The sequence below is a fragment of the Pyxicephalus adspersus genome, chromosome 4 (genome assembly GCF_032062135.1).
Source record: "Pyxicephalus adspersus chromosome 4, UCB_Pads_2.0, whole genome shotgun sequence".
In the NCBI taxonomy this organism is placed as follows: Eukaryota; Metazoa; Chordata; class Amphibia; order Anura; family Pyxicephalidae; genus Pyxicephalus; species Pyxicephalus adspersus.
The window spans coordinates 107,723,788-107,741,520 of record NC_092861.1 but is presented as its reverse complement, the minus strand read 5'-3'; the positions used below and the strand labels follow the sequence as shown (position 1 = coordinate 107,741,520).

Genomic DNA, 17,733 nt, shown 5'->3' with positions numbered 1-17,733 from the left:
GGTAAGTGAGCATAATAGCCAGGCAAATGGAATTGTGAGAAAAACACAACACTGTCAGCCATGCTTCTGTTTTTGAAAAAGTCAACCAATGCCCTTATCAAAAATCCCTCCTTAATCTTTAGTCTTACACCTGTACCTAACTCTTAACTTGGGTTTACCCTGAGTTTAGACATCTTAAATTGTAACCCCCAACCTAAACAACTACCAGCATAATGTTCACACAAAACAGCAGATTACATTTGATGTAGGTATTCTATTTAGTAATTTCTACCAGTTTAAAAAAGCTAGTAGTGACAAGAATCTATCCAAAATAAACACATTTCAGAGCCTTGACTTCCCAACTCCACCCTGGAGCTTGAAAAACAGAAAATACTTGAAAATACAAGTCTTATAAATACAGTTATCTTTTCTTCCTTTAGAGAAATGCCAAATTGTTACACTATGACCTGAAAATAATCAATGGTAAGATATGCCTATCAAGGGCAGAAACACACTCTGTTTAAATACAGTAGACATGAGGGACACAGGCATGCAGGCACTGAGTATCTGATTTTTTCATTCTAGTATAGGACTGCTTTGAATTTTGACCAAATCAAAATTAAAGACCAAGGAGGGACAAGCTCCAAACTACACCTCTCCGAAAATGTAAAACATACATCCCAATATAAGCACTTATTCTAACTTTGCATTTCCTTCAGCTGCTTCATTCTTATTATACATGCCTACAGGTTTGTGATGCTTGGATGAGAGTTTATCCGGAGTCTGCAGCTTTAAACAGAATAAAACTGTAAGCACAAATTGCTCAACTTGGTATTGGTCTTAGTAACGTCCATTTCCTTCATTTTTTGTTTTAGTGTCACAATGTTAAAAATATTAGTGGGATCTCCCCAAATGAAACGCTGGTTTACAAACCTGTCAAAGGTTCTGTCCCTTCCCTTTTCATTCAGATCAGTTGTTGGGGTTTAAAGTTGAACTTCATACAAAAGACAAAAGTAAAAGTTTAAAAAACATTAATCTCATATATTTACAGTATAATGATGTGTGCTTGAAACTGAAACTCCAATATTTATAAGATAGCAGCTTGTTTTTTTAGTAAGAAGAAAAAAGTAAGCTAATGACATGCCATTTGAGCAAATAACCAATCACTGTTCCTCTCTTTGTTATTGGAGATATAGATGATCACAGTAGCACTGGCCTATGTTAGTAGAATTCCAGTTCTATCATTTTGTACTGCAAAAGTGTGGGTAATGTCACATTCCACAAACACTGCAGTTTGCAGGGTATATATTAGTAGTCTGGAAGCATCATTAGAAATATAATCCATTCATTGGTGTGTATGCCACTTGGATAAATCATAAGATTAATATGCAATACGTGCATTATCTGAATCAAAATCATATCACATGGCAAACAATATTGATAAAAAAACATTGCAAAATATAACACATGGTTTTTATATTTCTTTATCTATTCTCACCACTCTGGGCACTTGCAGCCTTTGGTGAACTTCCAAACTTGAATGTTGCTTCCACTATTGCTCTCTATCTGACTTTGTATTTTACCACTAGGTTCTTTTTATCTATTTCATTTTTTTATACCCTCCTCTATTGCACAATTCTGAATTGCCCCTTTGCAGTCAAGTTTCTTGCATTATTGACTAAAAGTGTGCCTTTTCTTTTCCATATTGCTTCCAAAAGAAGTAGTTTTACTTTTCTCTTTGTAGTGTGTCTATATTCACCACCATGTCCATCCAGCCAATTTTCTAGATCCTTCTATAGCATCGGAGTAGAGAGCATGTAAATATTTTTTTTTTTACCTTTTTAGGAAAAACATTTTTAGGACATGACTGAAAATGAACCAGACTTGCATATTAGCCATCTTTTTTGGAGAGATATTATTCTTTGTTCATCAGACTTTTTGTCTCCAGAAACTTTGTTTGGCTTTGGTAATTATTTTTTAAACATTCTTTATTTCAGGGTTTTTAAATATACAATAAATATAGGTAAACTATCTATAATGGTAGGGAATGCACTTTAAAGGGCATTGTCAGTCTATGGTAGCTAAGTTACTGCAATACGCATGGCTTGAAATGGTCATTTAATATAAATCCTGAAACAGCAGAAACATCCTTTGCAAGGGCAGTTCAAGTAAGGCACATAACTCTAAGATCAACACATCAACACGTGTCATGCAATCTTCCATCAATATAATGTCATTTACTTTATGCAGCCATATCCAAATTGTTGGTGGTGAAGTGGTTTTTGAGCACAGTGGCGTACATGAGTTAGCCGCAATGAGGAGGTGTCTAATAATGGAGCCTTTGTAAGACTTTTCCAATAGGGTATTATGTTGCAGTAGGGAGAAACCAGGATCCGCGGGTCTGATATGCTAATGTAACATACTGTCCCATTTTTGCCTGCACCGCCAGCATAGGTTGGATCCTGAAGGGAATGGGCTATGCAATTTCTCACAGGTCTTATACCAACAGGACCAAATTTTATATTCCATGCCTACTAATAGACGACTTATGGATCAAGGTAGGTATCTTGTTTTTTTTTGTTCTGTGTCCAGGGATTATCCCAGCTTCTCCTCCCAAGCTTGGAAGTAGGAGGGTGAATAACTCAGAGACAGAGTTGAGCTCCGAATATGGCTTTGGTATTTATACCTCTGAAATCAACATATTTATAGGTATACATGTTATTTAAGGTATTGAAAGTTGGTTTCTTGCTGTTTTCTTTCATTTTCAAACATTAGTCTGAGTGCTTTGTCCATCACAGCAATGTTTTTTTTTTTTTTTAAATAATTTAACAGGATGACTTTGTTAGAGTATTGAGGCAGAAAGTAGCACTGATGTTAAAAGAAGTTCTTTTTTTTCTGGTCAGTTTGGTGTTCTATATATTTTTGTTCTGCTAAGTATAAAAAAAATTGTATTGGAGACTTTGGGTATCCCAGGTAGTTACAAATTAGTGTAAAAATTAATATTATGTTTATACTTCCAATAAACCTCATCAAGGTTATCCATGTCATGCATAGTTATGAAATCAATATGGATTGCCAGGTTAGAGTACTCCCAGCATCTATTTTCTCCACTGACAATGGGACTTCATGTTTCAAGAATTCACCTTGTTCACTAGTAGACTGAAAAGCAGAACAGCCAAAATACTGTGAAAGTTTGAAAGTTCTGTTGTGAGAATTGTTTCTCTATCCATAAAAGTTATTGGCAACACAAAGGGAGCTTAAAGCAGGTTGATGTAGCCTAAAAGAAGGCCAAATGCAGGTTAGAAGATTGTCAGTGTCTGTAGTTATTTCAGTAGGACCCCAGACTATTATTATTATTTTTATTACACAGTATGTAGCGCCAACATATTACTCAGCGCTGTACAAAGTCCATAGTCACGTCACTAGCTGTCCGTCAAAGAAGCTCACAATCTAATGTCCCTACTATAGTTACATGTCATTAATATGGCGAAAACCTCCAAACTCCAAACATTATCACCAAATGATCCCAGTAGCATCTCAGACCGATGTCAAATGCACACCTAGTGACAAAAGCCCAGAGCCTGTTGAAATAGGCCCTCGGAGCATTACTTGTTTGGGTTTGTGAAAAATGACCTAATTTTATATTATTAAAATTGCAAAATGTTCGACTTTGTTTCTGTAGAAGGTGAAAACTGGAGGGATGTATGTGGACTTGTTCATAAATTATTTAGAAGTTGAGATCACCTAACAGATTTTCCAGAACAATACATTTGATTTGTTCTTGTCTCCTATTCCAATGACAGCTGTAAAACTTGGGGATGATTCTGTTCAAGCTGGAACACAAACAGCAATAAAAGTGACTTTTTTTCCTGTTAAAACTGGAAAAGCAAAACATTTCTACACTTATTCTGCTTATAGATGCCTTTATCCATAGGTGTCTGAAACATTTACATGGTAAGTTGCAATATTGAATAACAATGAAGAAAAATTGTGTAGAGTTGATTGAAGATAAGTTTCATCTGGCTTCCTTCCGTTAAAACTAAAATAATCAGAAGAAACTCTGCGTAGATGTGAATAATTTCCTGAATCATTTCAACCTGAATATTATAAGGAAAAAGGCAAAATCAACCTAAACATTAACTAGAGCAGCATTTAAAATAGGTAAAGCCATAAAAAGTTAGTCTTCATAAACGTTTAACTACCAAACATTTCCTCAGTACACTTCATTGATTTATAGCAGTTTATTCCTTCAACTCAAACTTAATGGAATTTTGTTTTGTTTTTTTTTTTGCATATGCATATTTCTAAATGCATTGTGGAATATTATAGAATAATTCAGGAATCTGTTGTTTACAATCAATGCAGCTGTCATCATGAAGCTTCCTCCCTTGCAAGCATCTTTATCCTAGAGCATTGGTCCCCAACCTTTCTGACAGCAGGGCCCGGTAACATAGAATATAATTTTGCCGCAGGCCGGTATATGTACAGTTTACACTACTTCTATTCTCAGTAGCTCCCCCTGCTGTTAGCACACTAGCTGAGATTAGGAGAGCTGGGGTGCTGTCAGGTGGCAGAGCTGCTGGGAATGGCAGAGAAGTGTAAGCCTTACATACATTACTCTGCTATTCTCAGCAGCTCCTGGGTAAGCAGTGTGAGGAGAGTTGCCCATGCTCCTGCTGTCAGACTGTCTTCTTTAGAGCAGTGTAAGGTGGGCCACCGGCACTACCTCTGCTGGCGCTTCTGCCTCCTGTCATTTGGGGCCCCCAACTCACCAGCCACAGACTAGCACCGGTCCACGGCCTGGGGTTGGGGACCACTTTCTTGGAGCATCTAAAAAAAAAAGTAGTAGAAGTAATTTTAAGCATTTTAGGTAGTTTTAAACAGGGTTTTGTTCTTGTAAGGTATAATGGTGTTCAAATCTGTTTTGAACATTTTGTCTATAATTCTAGTTTAAAGCCAAACTCCAGCTAAAAAACATTTTATTTTGCTTTTAATAGTGTGTGGAAGTGTTAAGGAGGCTGTTAGGGTTTTTTTTTCAGAACAGGATGTTATAGGGAACATGGTGTGCTCAGTTAGGAAGAGTCTGAACCTTCTACAATGTTTATATTACTGTCAGGGTCTTTTTTCGTGTATTCTTCTGACAATCACTAACCAAATTTCTTGTATGGGTGTCACAGAAACAGGAACAAAATCTGACATAAATTTGAACCCTTCCACTTTACTGGAAGACTTTAATATTGTATCCCAAACTGGGAAATCCTTTTACACTAGCTGTTGGGCTTCTTCCTATTACTGTACCACAATATTGTTAATATGATTTAAAAAAAAATTCCAAAAGGAATTCAAGAAGCATGTGTCCCAGTGTTTAAAAGTCCAGCCTAACAGTTTTCTAGTGTTGTGGAACACTTTGATTCTGGGACAGAGTACAGCAGTAGGATACTTGCCATTTGTGCAGGGTTATTATTTGTGTTTTTAAACCAAACCTCCTTATTGGCTTACAAATGTGTGATAGGATTACAAAACCAGAATTGTGTTTGCATTCTCTTAAAAAGAGTCCTGAGATGAACCTGTCAGTAATATGTACATGGTTACAGTTTGCTCATCTGAGCACTCTCAATATTTCTAAAAACAAAAATAAAAACGAATCCTATTTAATCCTGTGTAGTCTTTTTTTTACTCTGGTATATCTCAAATATATACAAATAAAAAACATGATATTGTTTAATCTTAAACGTGGCTTGCAACGTTTAAAGAATTAAAGCACTGAGTTAACACTGGGAAACCCCCCAAAACATGGGAAAACGCGGGTAAACACTTCTGTTGATTTCAATGGGACGTTTTCCTCATGGTTACCTGCTTTTCCCCGCGTTTTTGAGCACTTAACATGCAGGTTAGTTAAAAGCGCGGTAAAACATGATAAAAACGCGGGAAAGCGCGGCATAGGCAATTTCCAGCATTTTAAAGGCAAGCTTTAAAAAGCTAATAAAAGTACATAAAAACTCATATAAACCCAATAGAAACGTTTACATGCGTTTTTAAAAAACGTCTATGTAGACCCAGCCTTAAAGTGAAGCTTTTAAAATCAATAATTTCAATACATTTATAATAGTACATAAACAAGTGTATACTAAAAGTCCAGTGTAAGAATTACCCTTTACAATGTTGTCGGTGGCTGCAATAATACTCGCTGCAGCGGTGTCAGCATTTTTGTCAGTTGGTGCAATTATAGAGCAATTCTATAATTGATTCAAAATGGAATTCGATGTAATTGATCGGTTGTACATGATGCATCTTGAGTACTTTTGATTGATACCTTCAAACACCTCCGACCTGTCCAAAACTGACTGGTACCCCAATCTCTTACAATAGATTGGCTGCTGCATTCCCCTTAGATTTACTTCATATATGATAGTTGCCAAGGGGGAAGGGGCATCAATAAAACTGGTATACCTGTCGCCTATTTCCCTTACAGTGAAAGGCCCAAATTCCAGTACCTTGGACTCTCAAGCTCTGCTTCCCTGACTGTACTCCTTAGCTGTAAATTGGCACATAGATAATGTTCTCAGTAGCAACTTTTCAACTAGTGAACCCTGGAGACATGTTATTGTTGTTGTGGTGTACTCAAGTGAGTCATGCACTGTCATTAAAATAGAATGGGCAGATGACCTTTTTTTAGCACATAGATTGGTAATGGAGCCATTCACTGACTTTGTTTAAATAGTCTGGTACAATAAAAATCCAAGGCCTAGTAAGTATTTGTACTACTGCCCTATTAGTCTAACTGCCTTTTGCCCCAGTCTCAGTTCTTTTTTTTAACAAATCTTTTTCATGGGTTGGTGGTTGAGAAACAGGGCTCTTTTATCGATGATATTATTCTATATGTACATATTTTATTATGTAGTAACATGGTGCTTCCTTACTGCCATTCATTGATAAAAATGTTTTTATGTTGTCTGTTTTTTGTTGGTTTTCACTAGATTATAGTTATGTTACTAGGGTCCTTTTAATTTCCTATTTTCCTGTTGTACTGATCTCATACTTTTGATGTCTTCTTCAACAGCAAACTGCTCCCCACCTTGTCAGAATGGTGGAATGTGCTTACGTCCACATCTTTGTGTGTGTAAACCTGGTACCAAAGGTAAAATCTGTGAAGAAAGAGCAACTCAAGGTGCATCTCCTGCTGGAACAGGAGACCAAGGAGCAGGTGCTCCAGCTCCACCTTCACGCCCAATCCCCCAACAAGCTGCTCCACAGTCAATGGCAAGGCAAGTACAGTTCTCGCCTGAATCGAGCCAAGGTGGACAAGTAACACTGGCACTCAAACAAAAGCCGCACATCGCCCTGTCGCAACCACAGTAAGTTTAAACAGGATATGTGTAATCCAATCTTTTTGACAAATGTGTGTAAAATCAGAATGTTTACTTTAATGAATAAAAGGATGAATGAAGCAAGGGACAGCAGCTTGAAGTTTGGTTATACTAAGGTTAGTGAGTTGACTGATTGCATACTATCGGACCTTCTCTAACTGGTAATCCCTCCACATTTTCCACAAGCTTATTTTGCTTTCCCTTGTTTCTTTTTTTTCACTCTCATAAACACATTTTTAAAATAAAACTTATTTTGTCATTGCCTTATTTTAGACACAGTAACATCCCAGTTTGAGATTATAGAGATCAAGGGTGCTGTATGTAGGTTAGAGAAAACATCCTAGCATTCTGCCTTAGTACTCTCAAGAGTATTTAACCCTTATGTATAAAAGGGGTTGGCTAGAGACAAATTAGGTGGGGAAAAAAGGACTAGATAATGTTGAGTGTCCACCATCCAAGAAAGAAACCAGGCAAGTCTATTAGACCAGGTTGTTGCAACTTCTAATGTACAGAAGCTGATGTTGTGCAGTAAAATAAGTACGCAATATCATTAAAGGTAAGAAGCACGTGCAGCTGTGCAAGACTAAAGTTAAGGCTGGGATTTAGCTTCAATGTTCAGTATGAAAGTGTAATTGAATTTCTCTGTGGGTCACTATGAAATTACATGCTGTGCACCTCCATAGCATATGGTGGCCAGCAGTACTTTTGTATAAAATCATTTTCAAAAAGTTTCCTAATTTTCAAAATAACATTTCATGTTTTTCACAAAAAATATTTTTTCCTTGTATTCCCATAAACTTTTTCCAGCATAAAGTTTAACATATTTGGCTAGATTTATGATAAGACAATCTCATCTTCTTAGCTTTTCTCCAGTAACGCCCAGTGTTTGTGCTTTTGATTTGAAAACTCCATTGTGAGTTTTCTCCATGGTAAATATGTTTCTGCTTCACCTTGGGAAAGTGACTTTTTCTTTTAGATTGAAGTTATAAAGAAGTTATAAAGAAAAAAAGAGAGTTGGATAAGCCCCAAGAATGTGGGGCAGCAGTAGAAATACCACCAAAAGTACAAAAGTGTCCTTCCATGATTAAAAGGTCAATGAAATTTAATAAACCAAGTTTGATAGTTCAGTGAACATATTTACCTGCTATTTGATATGGTTGCACAAAAGGGAGATCCACAATTACATTTTTGGACTTATTTTTTTAACGCTCTCCAAGGCTGGAGAGAATACACTTTTATCAGTGAAGCTAAGTGATCCAGCAAACCTGGAATGTTTAGCTCATAGGAAATAAAGGATACTGTAATGAAAATCATTTTCTTCTTCAAGATTGTATTATGTTTTTGGGCAGTAGATGGCAAGCTTTAGTTTGTGTTTTGTGTATGTTAGTAACTAATATATGGTTTGTAAAGTGTTTTTATTTTGTCAGTAGCATTAAAAATCACTTTCTCATTCTAACCTGAGACAACTTTATTTATGAAATTAAATTACATTTTAAACTGTGAAGGAATGGTTCTATAATATGAAATGTGCAGGACAATAAAGATTAGATTTCTATCCTTTACAGAGGTGACCTCATTGAAAGATTTTCTACTTTGACGAACTTTAAAATGTTTTTGCATTGTTTATAATCAACACCAGTGTTAAAATGCCCATAATAAGTTAGTCCCTTTACTTGAGCCTCATTCACTATCAGTTGGCCATCATTTGGATTTTCCATTTCTCAGTACAAAATGTAGGTCTCAGTAGCAAAGGTTATAATGTCTATAATATGGATAGTAAAGTTTTCCTATTCAATAAAACGTTTTTTAAATGATTTAATTCAATATTAATTGTCACACCTAATTTCAACTAAACCCTACTTCACACATCTGGTGTTGGATAATAAAGCGGAATTAAAGCCGTGCGTCTAAGTGGTCTGCATTCAACCACAGGGTGGAACTATCTTCCTCTCTTCTTTTTCCTAGAGAGGATCTTCGGCCCTCTTCATTGGCCATGCCGGGATGATGTAACTCCCCTGCATTCGCAAGGGGAGCTAGGATTGCCAGATTTCCCTGGCATTCAAAAATTACACTGTGTATTCAAACATTTCACCAGTGCAATCAGGCAGGTAAGTTGGGCAACTTTACAAAATAATGGATCAGGGAATGTACTTACTGCAGTAACCACTTGCCTGATTCTTTATTTTGCAAAGTGGGATTTTAGTTCCACCTTAAGCCTTACAACAGTGGGAATGTAAGGAAACTGCCAGAAAAAATAATCAAATAAATTCTACCCATAATTTAAAATGTGAATATACACATTCAAGTCATATACTGTTCTTTTTGACTTGTTTGTAAATCCCTTCATGTTCACATAAACAAATGTGTTGTTACTTGACAACCTATATTGTACAGAATACCCTTTAGGGGAACTACATGTACTTTTAGGATAGGGTTGCCTAGGGGTTAAGCATAATGTGACTTCTACTTTGATAATAGATTACATTTGTAATGCGTTTATGTACATAATATTCCCAGATGTAAAATCTTTAGATCTAGTTTTTTTGTTCCTTCGACACTATTAAACGGTGAAATGCTTTACACATTTCTCTAGTTCTGCTTAACACATGTTTTCGCCATCTTGTGCTAGGAACAGAAGCTATACTAGACCATCAAAACAAAAGAAGCATTTTTCTTTAGTTATTTAAAATGACCCTAGTTATTTAAAGCATACACAAAGAATTGAGTGAACCTTCCTCTGAATCAGAATCTGATACTTCTTTATCTTCACTGATCTTATTCGTTCCTTCTTCTGACCTTCACTAAATACAGAAGGCAAAAGTGTTGTGGTGGTCAGAGGAAGGAAATGTGGAACCCATAAAACACTCCCAGAAATGTCAATAGATCAGCATTTTGGTGTTTCAGGTATCGGTAAGAATTTACCTATTTTAAAGTTACACTTGCTTCAGAGATGTTTTTCTAATGAAAAGGTTGCTTTAATGAGTAGTGTGTTAGTGGGTATTTTGAATGTAATCAGGATGCATATTATGCACAATTTTGTCACAAAATTCAATCTAAGGGCTCTATTTATAGAATAGTGAATCTGACATGCCCTCAAACATTCCCTGTTGGGGATCAATTAATGCCATTGAAACACATGAACCGGGAAGATTACAATGAGAGAATGTTTGAGGGAAAGTCTGATTGCCTTTTTTTTAATAAATAGAGCCCTAAATATGTTTCATAAAAGTTGCAGATCAAATTTATTTTTTCAACAGATGTATGACCCCCCAGTAACAAAATGCGATGCAGGGGAGTGACATGGCCAGCCCTGTTTTTTTTCAAAAAGATGGTATATTTAGTATGTATGTTAAATTAGAACAAATGGAAAATTGCACAATGTCTTAGCCTAAAGGTATAGGTTTTTAGTTATTATATATGTGTTTAAATAAATAGTACTCTAGATAAAAAAAACAAAAACAAAACAAACATGTTACTGGTACATTGTTTGCTGAAGATACTAGATTTTGGCATGTGTTTTTTTTTTTTTTTTGCTTTGTGTACATTTTTTTCCACTGTATCAAAAGAATCAAATATATATATTGTAGCACAGTGACAAGAAGGTCTCCTGCGCTACTAGGCAAAGTGCTGGACGGTTGGTATGTGGGGCCGCTTTATCTCAGATACTGCCTTTCAGGTAAAACTAGCAATGTTGTGTCTGCAGGGAACCTGTACGTTTCATGCTTGTTATTTTGAATTTCTTTTCTGGGTTTTCTGGAAATCTGCAAGAACAAGGTTGGGCAGATTCCTAATTTAAGGCCCTACATGTTTCTAAGGCCCAGAAGCCTATTTAGCACAACCGGTGCTAAAGAGTAGGTGTACCTGTAGTTCAGTCTGTTTGCTGCTTAATGTAAAAAAACAAAACATTTTTGAGTAGGCCAGCCTAGAGGCTGAATATTTTGTTTATTGACATTCTCCTGTTGATAAAACCCCTGCGAGGGAAGGTTGCTTTCGGCTTCTGTTTTGATCAATAAACACGGGCAGTAGCCCTAAAGCAAACTCACTGTGTTAAGTCGCCTTACTGTTATTTTGCGATTTGATGCTTACCCCTCACAATAATAATAATATGTGTACATATATTTGTATATATTTTACATATCCTAAACGTATGTATCTGCCTTCTATTGTTCTATTGCCCCCATTATAGTGTTTCCATAGAGCCCCCCTTATTTATAGTGCCCTTTATGTAGTGTCCCGCTTACAATACCTCTATATGTGATACCACCTCCTTATATTTAGGCTCCTTAATAGTACTCAATATTAAAATGCCCCTTGTGTGTTGATTTTCATTATTGTGTCTCCAAATTATAGTCCTCGTATATAGCAACCCCTATAAGGTGCCCCCATTAAAGTGCCTCTGAAGCAATAGTTTGCTCACATGTCTAATGCCCTCAAAAAGTTCCTCCTTTACTGTGGCCCCACTTACTATCCCCATATAGTGCTTTTCAATGCCTCCCTTCGTTCCCCCCTACAGAGGTCAGCTGGTAGGAGCAGTGTTGTACATATTATTTTCACCTCTCCCCCCTATTCCTCCAGACTAGTCTCCTCTGCTTTTTGTACCTAGTCCCAGCCTGAGGACATCATGATGTCAACCCTGAATAGGATTTGTATTGTCTAACCCTTATCTATTACTGTATGTGCATTTTTGTTAATAATTTCTCCTCCATTCCTATCTTAGTCACCGAGGAATGGATATGAGTGAAAATAAATTGACACACAGATCAAAACAGAAACTTGAGGTTCTATAACTTTCCCCCTCTACCCAAACCAACAAAAATGTTTTGATCTAGCTGGGGTTAACTTGATCTAGATTTCTCACCTTACACATATCAACTTACATTGGAATACCTTAGCTTTCTCTTTTTAATATATGGAACATAATTGCTTGATTTTCCACTGCTCATTATTTATTCAGAAGACCTTGATGTGGTTTTACCATGACTCGATATGTAGTATCAATCTTGCTAAAAAAAAAAAAAAAAAAAAAAAAGATAATTTTAGTTGAATTAAAATGATAGCAAACACAATGAGGCATCTTAATAAACAGGTCTTTTCTTTTGTATGCATAAGTGGTACAGCTTTTTGCACCTGGTAAAGAGAAGATGGGACTTGGTAACAGAGGTTACAGAGATCAGATCAGATGAGGACTGGATATGCATACAACTGAGCAATCAACTTTCTTTATATTCTGTGTTGTATTCAAATAGTTACAGAATGTTTATTGATTGAGATTTGCATATTATCCTTATACATGAGAGTCCTGGCAACTGAGCCACCATGCCACCCTATGCTGCATCAGAGCTTTCCTAGTTCCTTCCTAGGTGCCTGAATTTTATTCCAGCTAGCAGATCCTGTTTTTACTTTAGAAGGCATTTTTAGGAGTGCAAGAAAATGGATAGCCCACTCGATATATTAATTTAACACATATGTGTACTTATGCTGTCAAACATGCAGAGCATTTCTTAGAAGGTCTAGTTATTTTTTTTTCATCACCACCAAATGTATATATGTTTAAAAATGTAAAATACAACTCTGAATTCCAGTAGACTTTGTCCACAACAATAACTGTTAAATGTATCAAATACTTGCCCCCCCCAGCCTTTTTAGCAAATCACTTTTGTTCACATATGGCTTAGCTGTAGGAGTTGAGGTAAGAAACTTTGGGCTTGCAGTAAATACTTGGAATTTAAAAGCTGTCTGCTTAAGTCAGGCTGAGCTTATTTAGTCTAGACAGGCCTTTTCCATGCCAAGAATTGCTAGGTTTGGGCCGTCTGTCAGATTTGTTTGATAAAGGCAGGCAGGAATGTTTTACTTTAGAGTGAGCCACATTTCTGGATTCCTGGCACTTCTACACAAGTGAGTTGAAGATAAAGTGTGTACATGGAAGATTTCGGTCATCTCCTAAGGCTGGTGCTTGTTACCAAATTAAATAACAGTGAGACTAGTAAAAATGCAAACTGCATGATAACAACTAACAACTGCATGTCAGCTTAATTACATGCAGCATTTGATTTGAATCACACTAGACAGTAAACCCATTTTACCAAGATTCAGTATATTAATTAAACTAGGACATGGTATGGTAGGGCAAGGTGGTATCAGACTAGACAGTAAAGCTATGGTATTATCATCAGAGCACCTTACATGCTACATCTGTACTATATGAAAATTGCAATGCACTTTCCAAACTTGTGTTATAGGGTGAGTCGATATAGCTTTGGTATTTTTTTTCCAAGAAAGTCACAGTATATTACCATTCTTGTGTGATCTTGCGCATCCAGATCCTAACCATAACTGTTTTTGTGTAGCATGGTTAATTGATTGCTTTGTTATTTAGTATTTAGTAACTTAGTATAGTTATGATTCAAAAGATTGCTTTTACATAAGACTTACAATTGCATTTGCAATTGAATTTATGCAGGCCACGATCTTTCAACCTCGGATTTTTGCATAAAAAAAATCACCGTTCTGCTCTGACTTTCCAGTGAATTAGTGGAGGTTGGATATCACCCTGTCACAACCGAGATGGACTGCTTCCTCAAGGGTAATCGCTCAACATCCCCTACCAAATGGAAAGCCAGCAAACAAAATAAGCACACATGCCTATCTAAGATGACCACCGGGGCCACAGCGTGTCTTTCACAAACATCCAAGGTACCCTCTTCTGAGGATGAGTCCGCGGTCATAGACTCTCACAGCTGTATTACCACTTCAGCGGTAGAAGATTTGTGAGTAAAGGTATAATCCCTATCCCATGATATCATAGCCTAGGCAAAACTCTCTGATGTAGAAAGCAGGGTATTGACTTGGAATCCGATACTCAGGAATCTACATTCAAACTGCAAACTCTACAAAAATGTTTACATGTATTGGCAAATCAGGTGGAGGATTTAAAAAATAGATCACAAAGGAAAAACTTAAGAACCATTGGTTTACCAGAAACATACAATGTTAACCTACTGGCTGATATTTGTCATGCCATCATCCCTGACCTATTTGGAATCTCTGCACCATGAAAGTGGAAAAAGCTCACCAGGGCAGCCCGCCTAACTTCATACAAGACATTGTTAACTCTGACTATGCTCCTCAAACTTTGACAGTTTCCCTCACAGGATAAGTGCATGAGTGCAACAACGCCACTCACCAATCCCAACCTGTACTATACTGAGAGGCAAGTAAGGCATATCTATCAGGGCGTATAGTGAAATCGTTCATGTTTGGCTTATTGCTTGATTGGCAGTCTGCTAAGAGACTATATGAATGTTGGGAGAGATAAAAGGCACAGTTTCTTCATCAGCATATGCAGCAGAAATTTTATAGGTTTGAGGACAAATTTGATCATTTACTGGCCAATCTGGTAAGGGACAAACTCTCATCAATTTCTTTGTTATGTACCTTGATTACCTATGATCCAAGACAGATAACTAAGACATTAAAGGATTATTTTGCAGAATTATACACCCCATCACCCCCTGACTCACAAGGAGAAAAAACATTCTTAAATTGCCTGAAGCCCCTGCCCAAGTGTTACAACATCTTAATGCAGACATCACCCAAACTGAAATTCTGTACACTATAAACCATTTGACCAATAAGACAGCTCCAGGCCCTGATAGCTTTACTTTATATTTTAAAATTCTTAAATCAGACATTTCTTCTACTCTACAAAATTTTGTATTGTGCTTTGGCCAGGAGAAGATGTTCTGCTCACAAGCCAGGAGGTTTACATTCATCTGATTCAGATTATCTGAAGCCAGGTAAGGACCCTGCTTCACCAAGCTTTTATAGGCCTATATCCCTTAATTAATTTAGATTCTGAAATTCTATTACGCATACTGGCTGAGCTTCTATCCGATAGCTTACCATGCCTAAATTGCTAATTAGTTTGTTTTGTCAAAGGCAGGTCAGCCACAGTCAACATTCATAAGGTCATGGCTGTCCTCGAATATGCCAAGGCACATCCCAAGGAGAATATTGCTTTAATCTCTCTAGATGCCAAAAATGCCCTTGACGTTGTGAATCATCAGTGGTTTTTAGAAGTATTGGAAACAGTGGGCCTTTATGGCAGATTTCTATACTATACTATACTAGACTATATTATCAAAATATATTCCAACCCAACGGCTAGAATCTCCATGCCAGGCTTTTTATCAGACCAGTTTCTGCTTGGGAAAATAATGCGACAGTGATGCCTACTCTTTCCCCTGCTATTTATTCTGGCCATTGGTGAGATTATTGGGGACTGGGGGTATCTTGTTGTGGGTCAAGATTGGTCAAGCAACACTGTGTCAGGCTTTATTTGCAGACAACATTATAGTCTGACCCCCGGGGAGATCTCCCAAAGATTCAGGACATAATTAAAAAATTATGTGCTACTTCCCCCAACTAGATTGTAAGCTCTTCTGTGCTGGGACCGCTCCTCTTTTTGTGTCACTATCTATCATTAGCAACCTTTTTTGATGTACAGTGCAGCTTAATATGTTGACTATCTAAATATTAAAAACAACAATAATATTAACTATAGATGATCCTTTTCGGGCCTCCAAATCCATTTCTCTAAAAGTAAAATACTACAGCTTTCTTCATTTTATAACAGTGCATGGTTGGCCTCATCCCCTAAAGGTAGCCAAGGAGGCTATTTGGTTCTTGGATCTTGAAATTGAAGAAGCCCCTTCTTCCTTGTACTCTTTAAATTATCCTCTGATAACTACATACATGGTAATTATTGCCCCTCTCGCTCTTTGTCAGCATTTGTCGTTTATTGAAAATGATACGTTTTGCAAGATTACTTTACTCAATGCAAACCCTCCCATTTCTCATAAAATTTAAAGATATCACATGTTTAAATAAGATGTTGCTATGCTTTGTATGGATAAGAGACCCCACATTGCATTGAAAAAACTCTATTTGCAAGCTCTATAAGAGCGAGGGTGGAATTTACATACACAACATCAGGGTATATAACTTGTCATGTTCGTTTACATATGCTTTAGATTGGTTAAAAGACATCTCATTGTGGACAGATTGCTCATTGGACGTGATTATATGTGCATGATCTGTTCTGAGACACGATTGTGGTCTGGAAAGTTTTACGGCGGAAGTTAAAAACCTCCCCATAATTCTCCAGGTACCACACTTTCCCAAACCCAGCATTCCCACAAGAAGGAGAACATAGCAGATTCTGCCACTGCATGTCCTATGATCTTATGCATTTTCATTAGCTTTTCAATGCGAGCACTTATGCTCCACACTTTTTCTTGTTCGTGCAACGACAATATGGACTTATCGCCCAAGATCTCCTATACTTTATGCAGGCCACCAATTTTTTGAGATGCCATTGCGGTAACCCTCAACACTTTTTCTCTACTACTGCTTTGGACACTCTTCAGGTACTGAAATCATCCATTTTAGCCCTTTATCCACAACTTCAGAAACTCTTTACCAATACCACCCTGGATACTTCCAATGTCAACTTCTGGTCCAAACATCCTACAGATAATATAGTAGCCCAGGTCCTGGGGAGTTACAATCAGATATGGAAACTGATGGTCAATGAGAGATGGAGAGAAACCCAAAACAAAATGTTTCCCAAGGCTTTTAAAGGATTCCAATATCTTGAATCAAATGACTTGCCCCATATTCTACAATCTTCCTATCCCAAATGTGGGGAACAATGAGCTTCCCTGGAACACTGCCTGTGGTACTGTTCGGCTATACAAACTTTCTGGAAGCGGCTAGTAAGGTACAAATCATAGGTATCCAACCACCAGTGGTCCCATTGCTATAGGAGGAAGACACTACAAATGTAGTTTGGACACACTTCTATTTGCTTGCAGCAAGCAGAGCAATAATGCGCAAGTTGCTGGAAACCTCAACTATGTCGATAAAAGAAGTCTGCCAAGATTTGAATTGCCTTATGTACCTGGAGAAGGTGGAAGCATGTTCTGGAAAAAGATAAGCAATCCACAGATGGTTTAACTATATTTTAACTCCTATTAATATCCAGAATAACTCCCTTTTACTACACTATTAGCTACAGTATGCTTATGAATCCTCCCAGGGGTAGAATTACGTTCTGACTTTTGCCAAGTCCAAAAAAGGCATTCACAAATGATACACGTAAGTCTGTTTAGCTGGTGCTTTACTCGTGTACTTATTGTTACTATTTACTATTTGTGGAATTTATTTGTGTATTGTTTCTTGAGCCCCATTCCCACCTGGAATTCTTCTGTTTCCGTATTATGCTTATGTCCCAACCCCCTGTTTAAAGTTCCTTTTCCTAGTCCTTCCCTCCCTAAAAAACAAAAAAGGTTGTAATCATTGTTCTTTTAATTGTGTTAGTATTTTT

General features: G+C 37.0%; 1 protein-coding gene across 2 annotated transcripts in view; it reads left to right on the top strand.

Moving 5' to 3' along the window:
- LTBP1 (latent transforming growth factor beta binding protein 1) overlaps nt 1–17,733 on the top strand; it is a 210,704-nt gene that overhangs the window by 41,192 nt on the left and 151,779 nt on the right. For both annotated transcript variants that reach the window (XM_072409251.1, XM_072409252.1), the window contains exon 3: nt 7,040–7,334. In XM_072409251.1, coding sequence (XP_072265352.1) covers nt 7,040–7,334 — 295 coding nt within the window. The remainder of the gene's footprint in view (nt 1–7,039; nt 7,335–17,733) is intronic.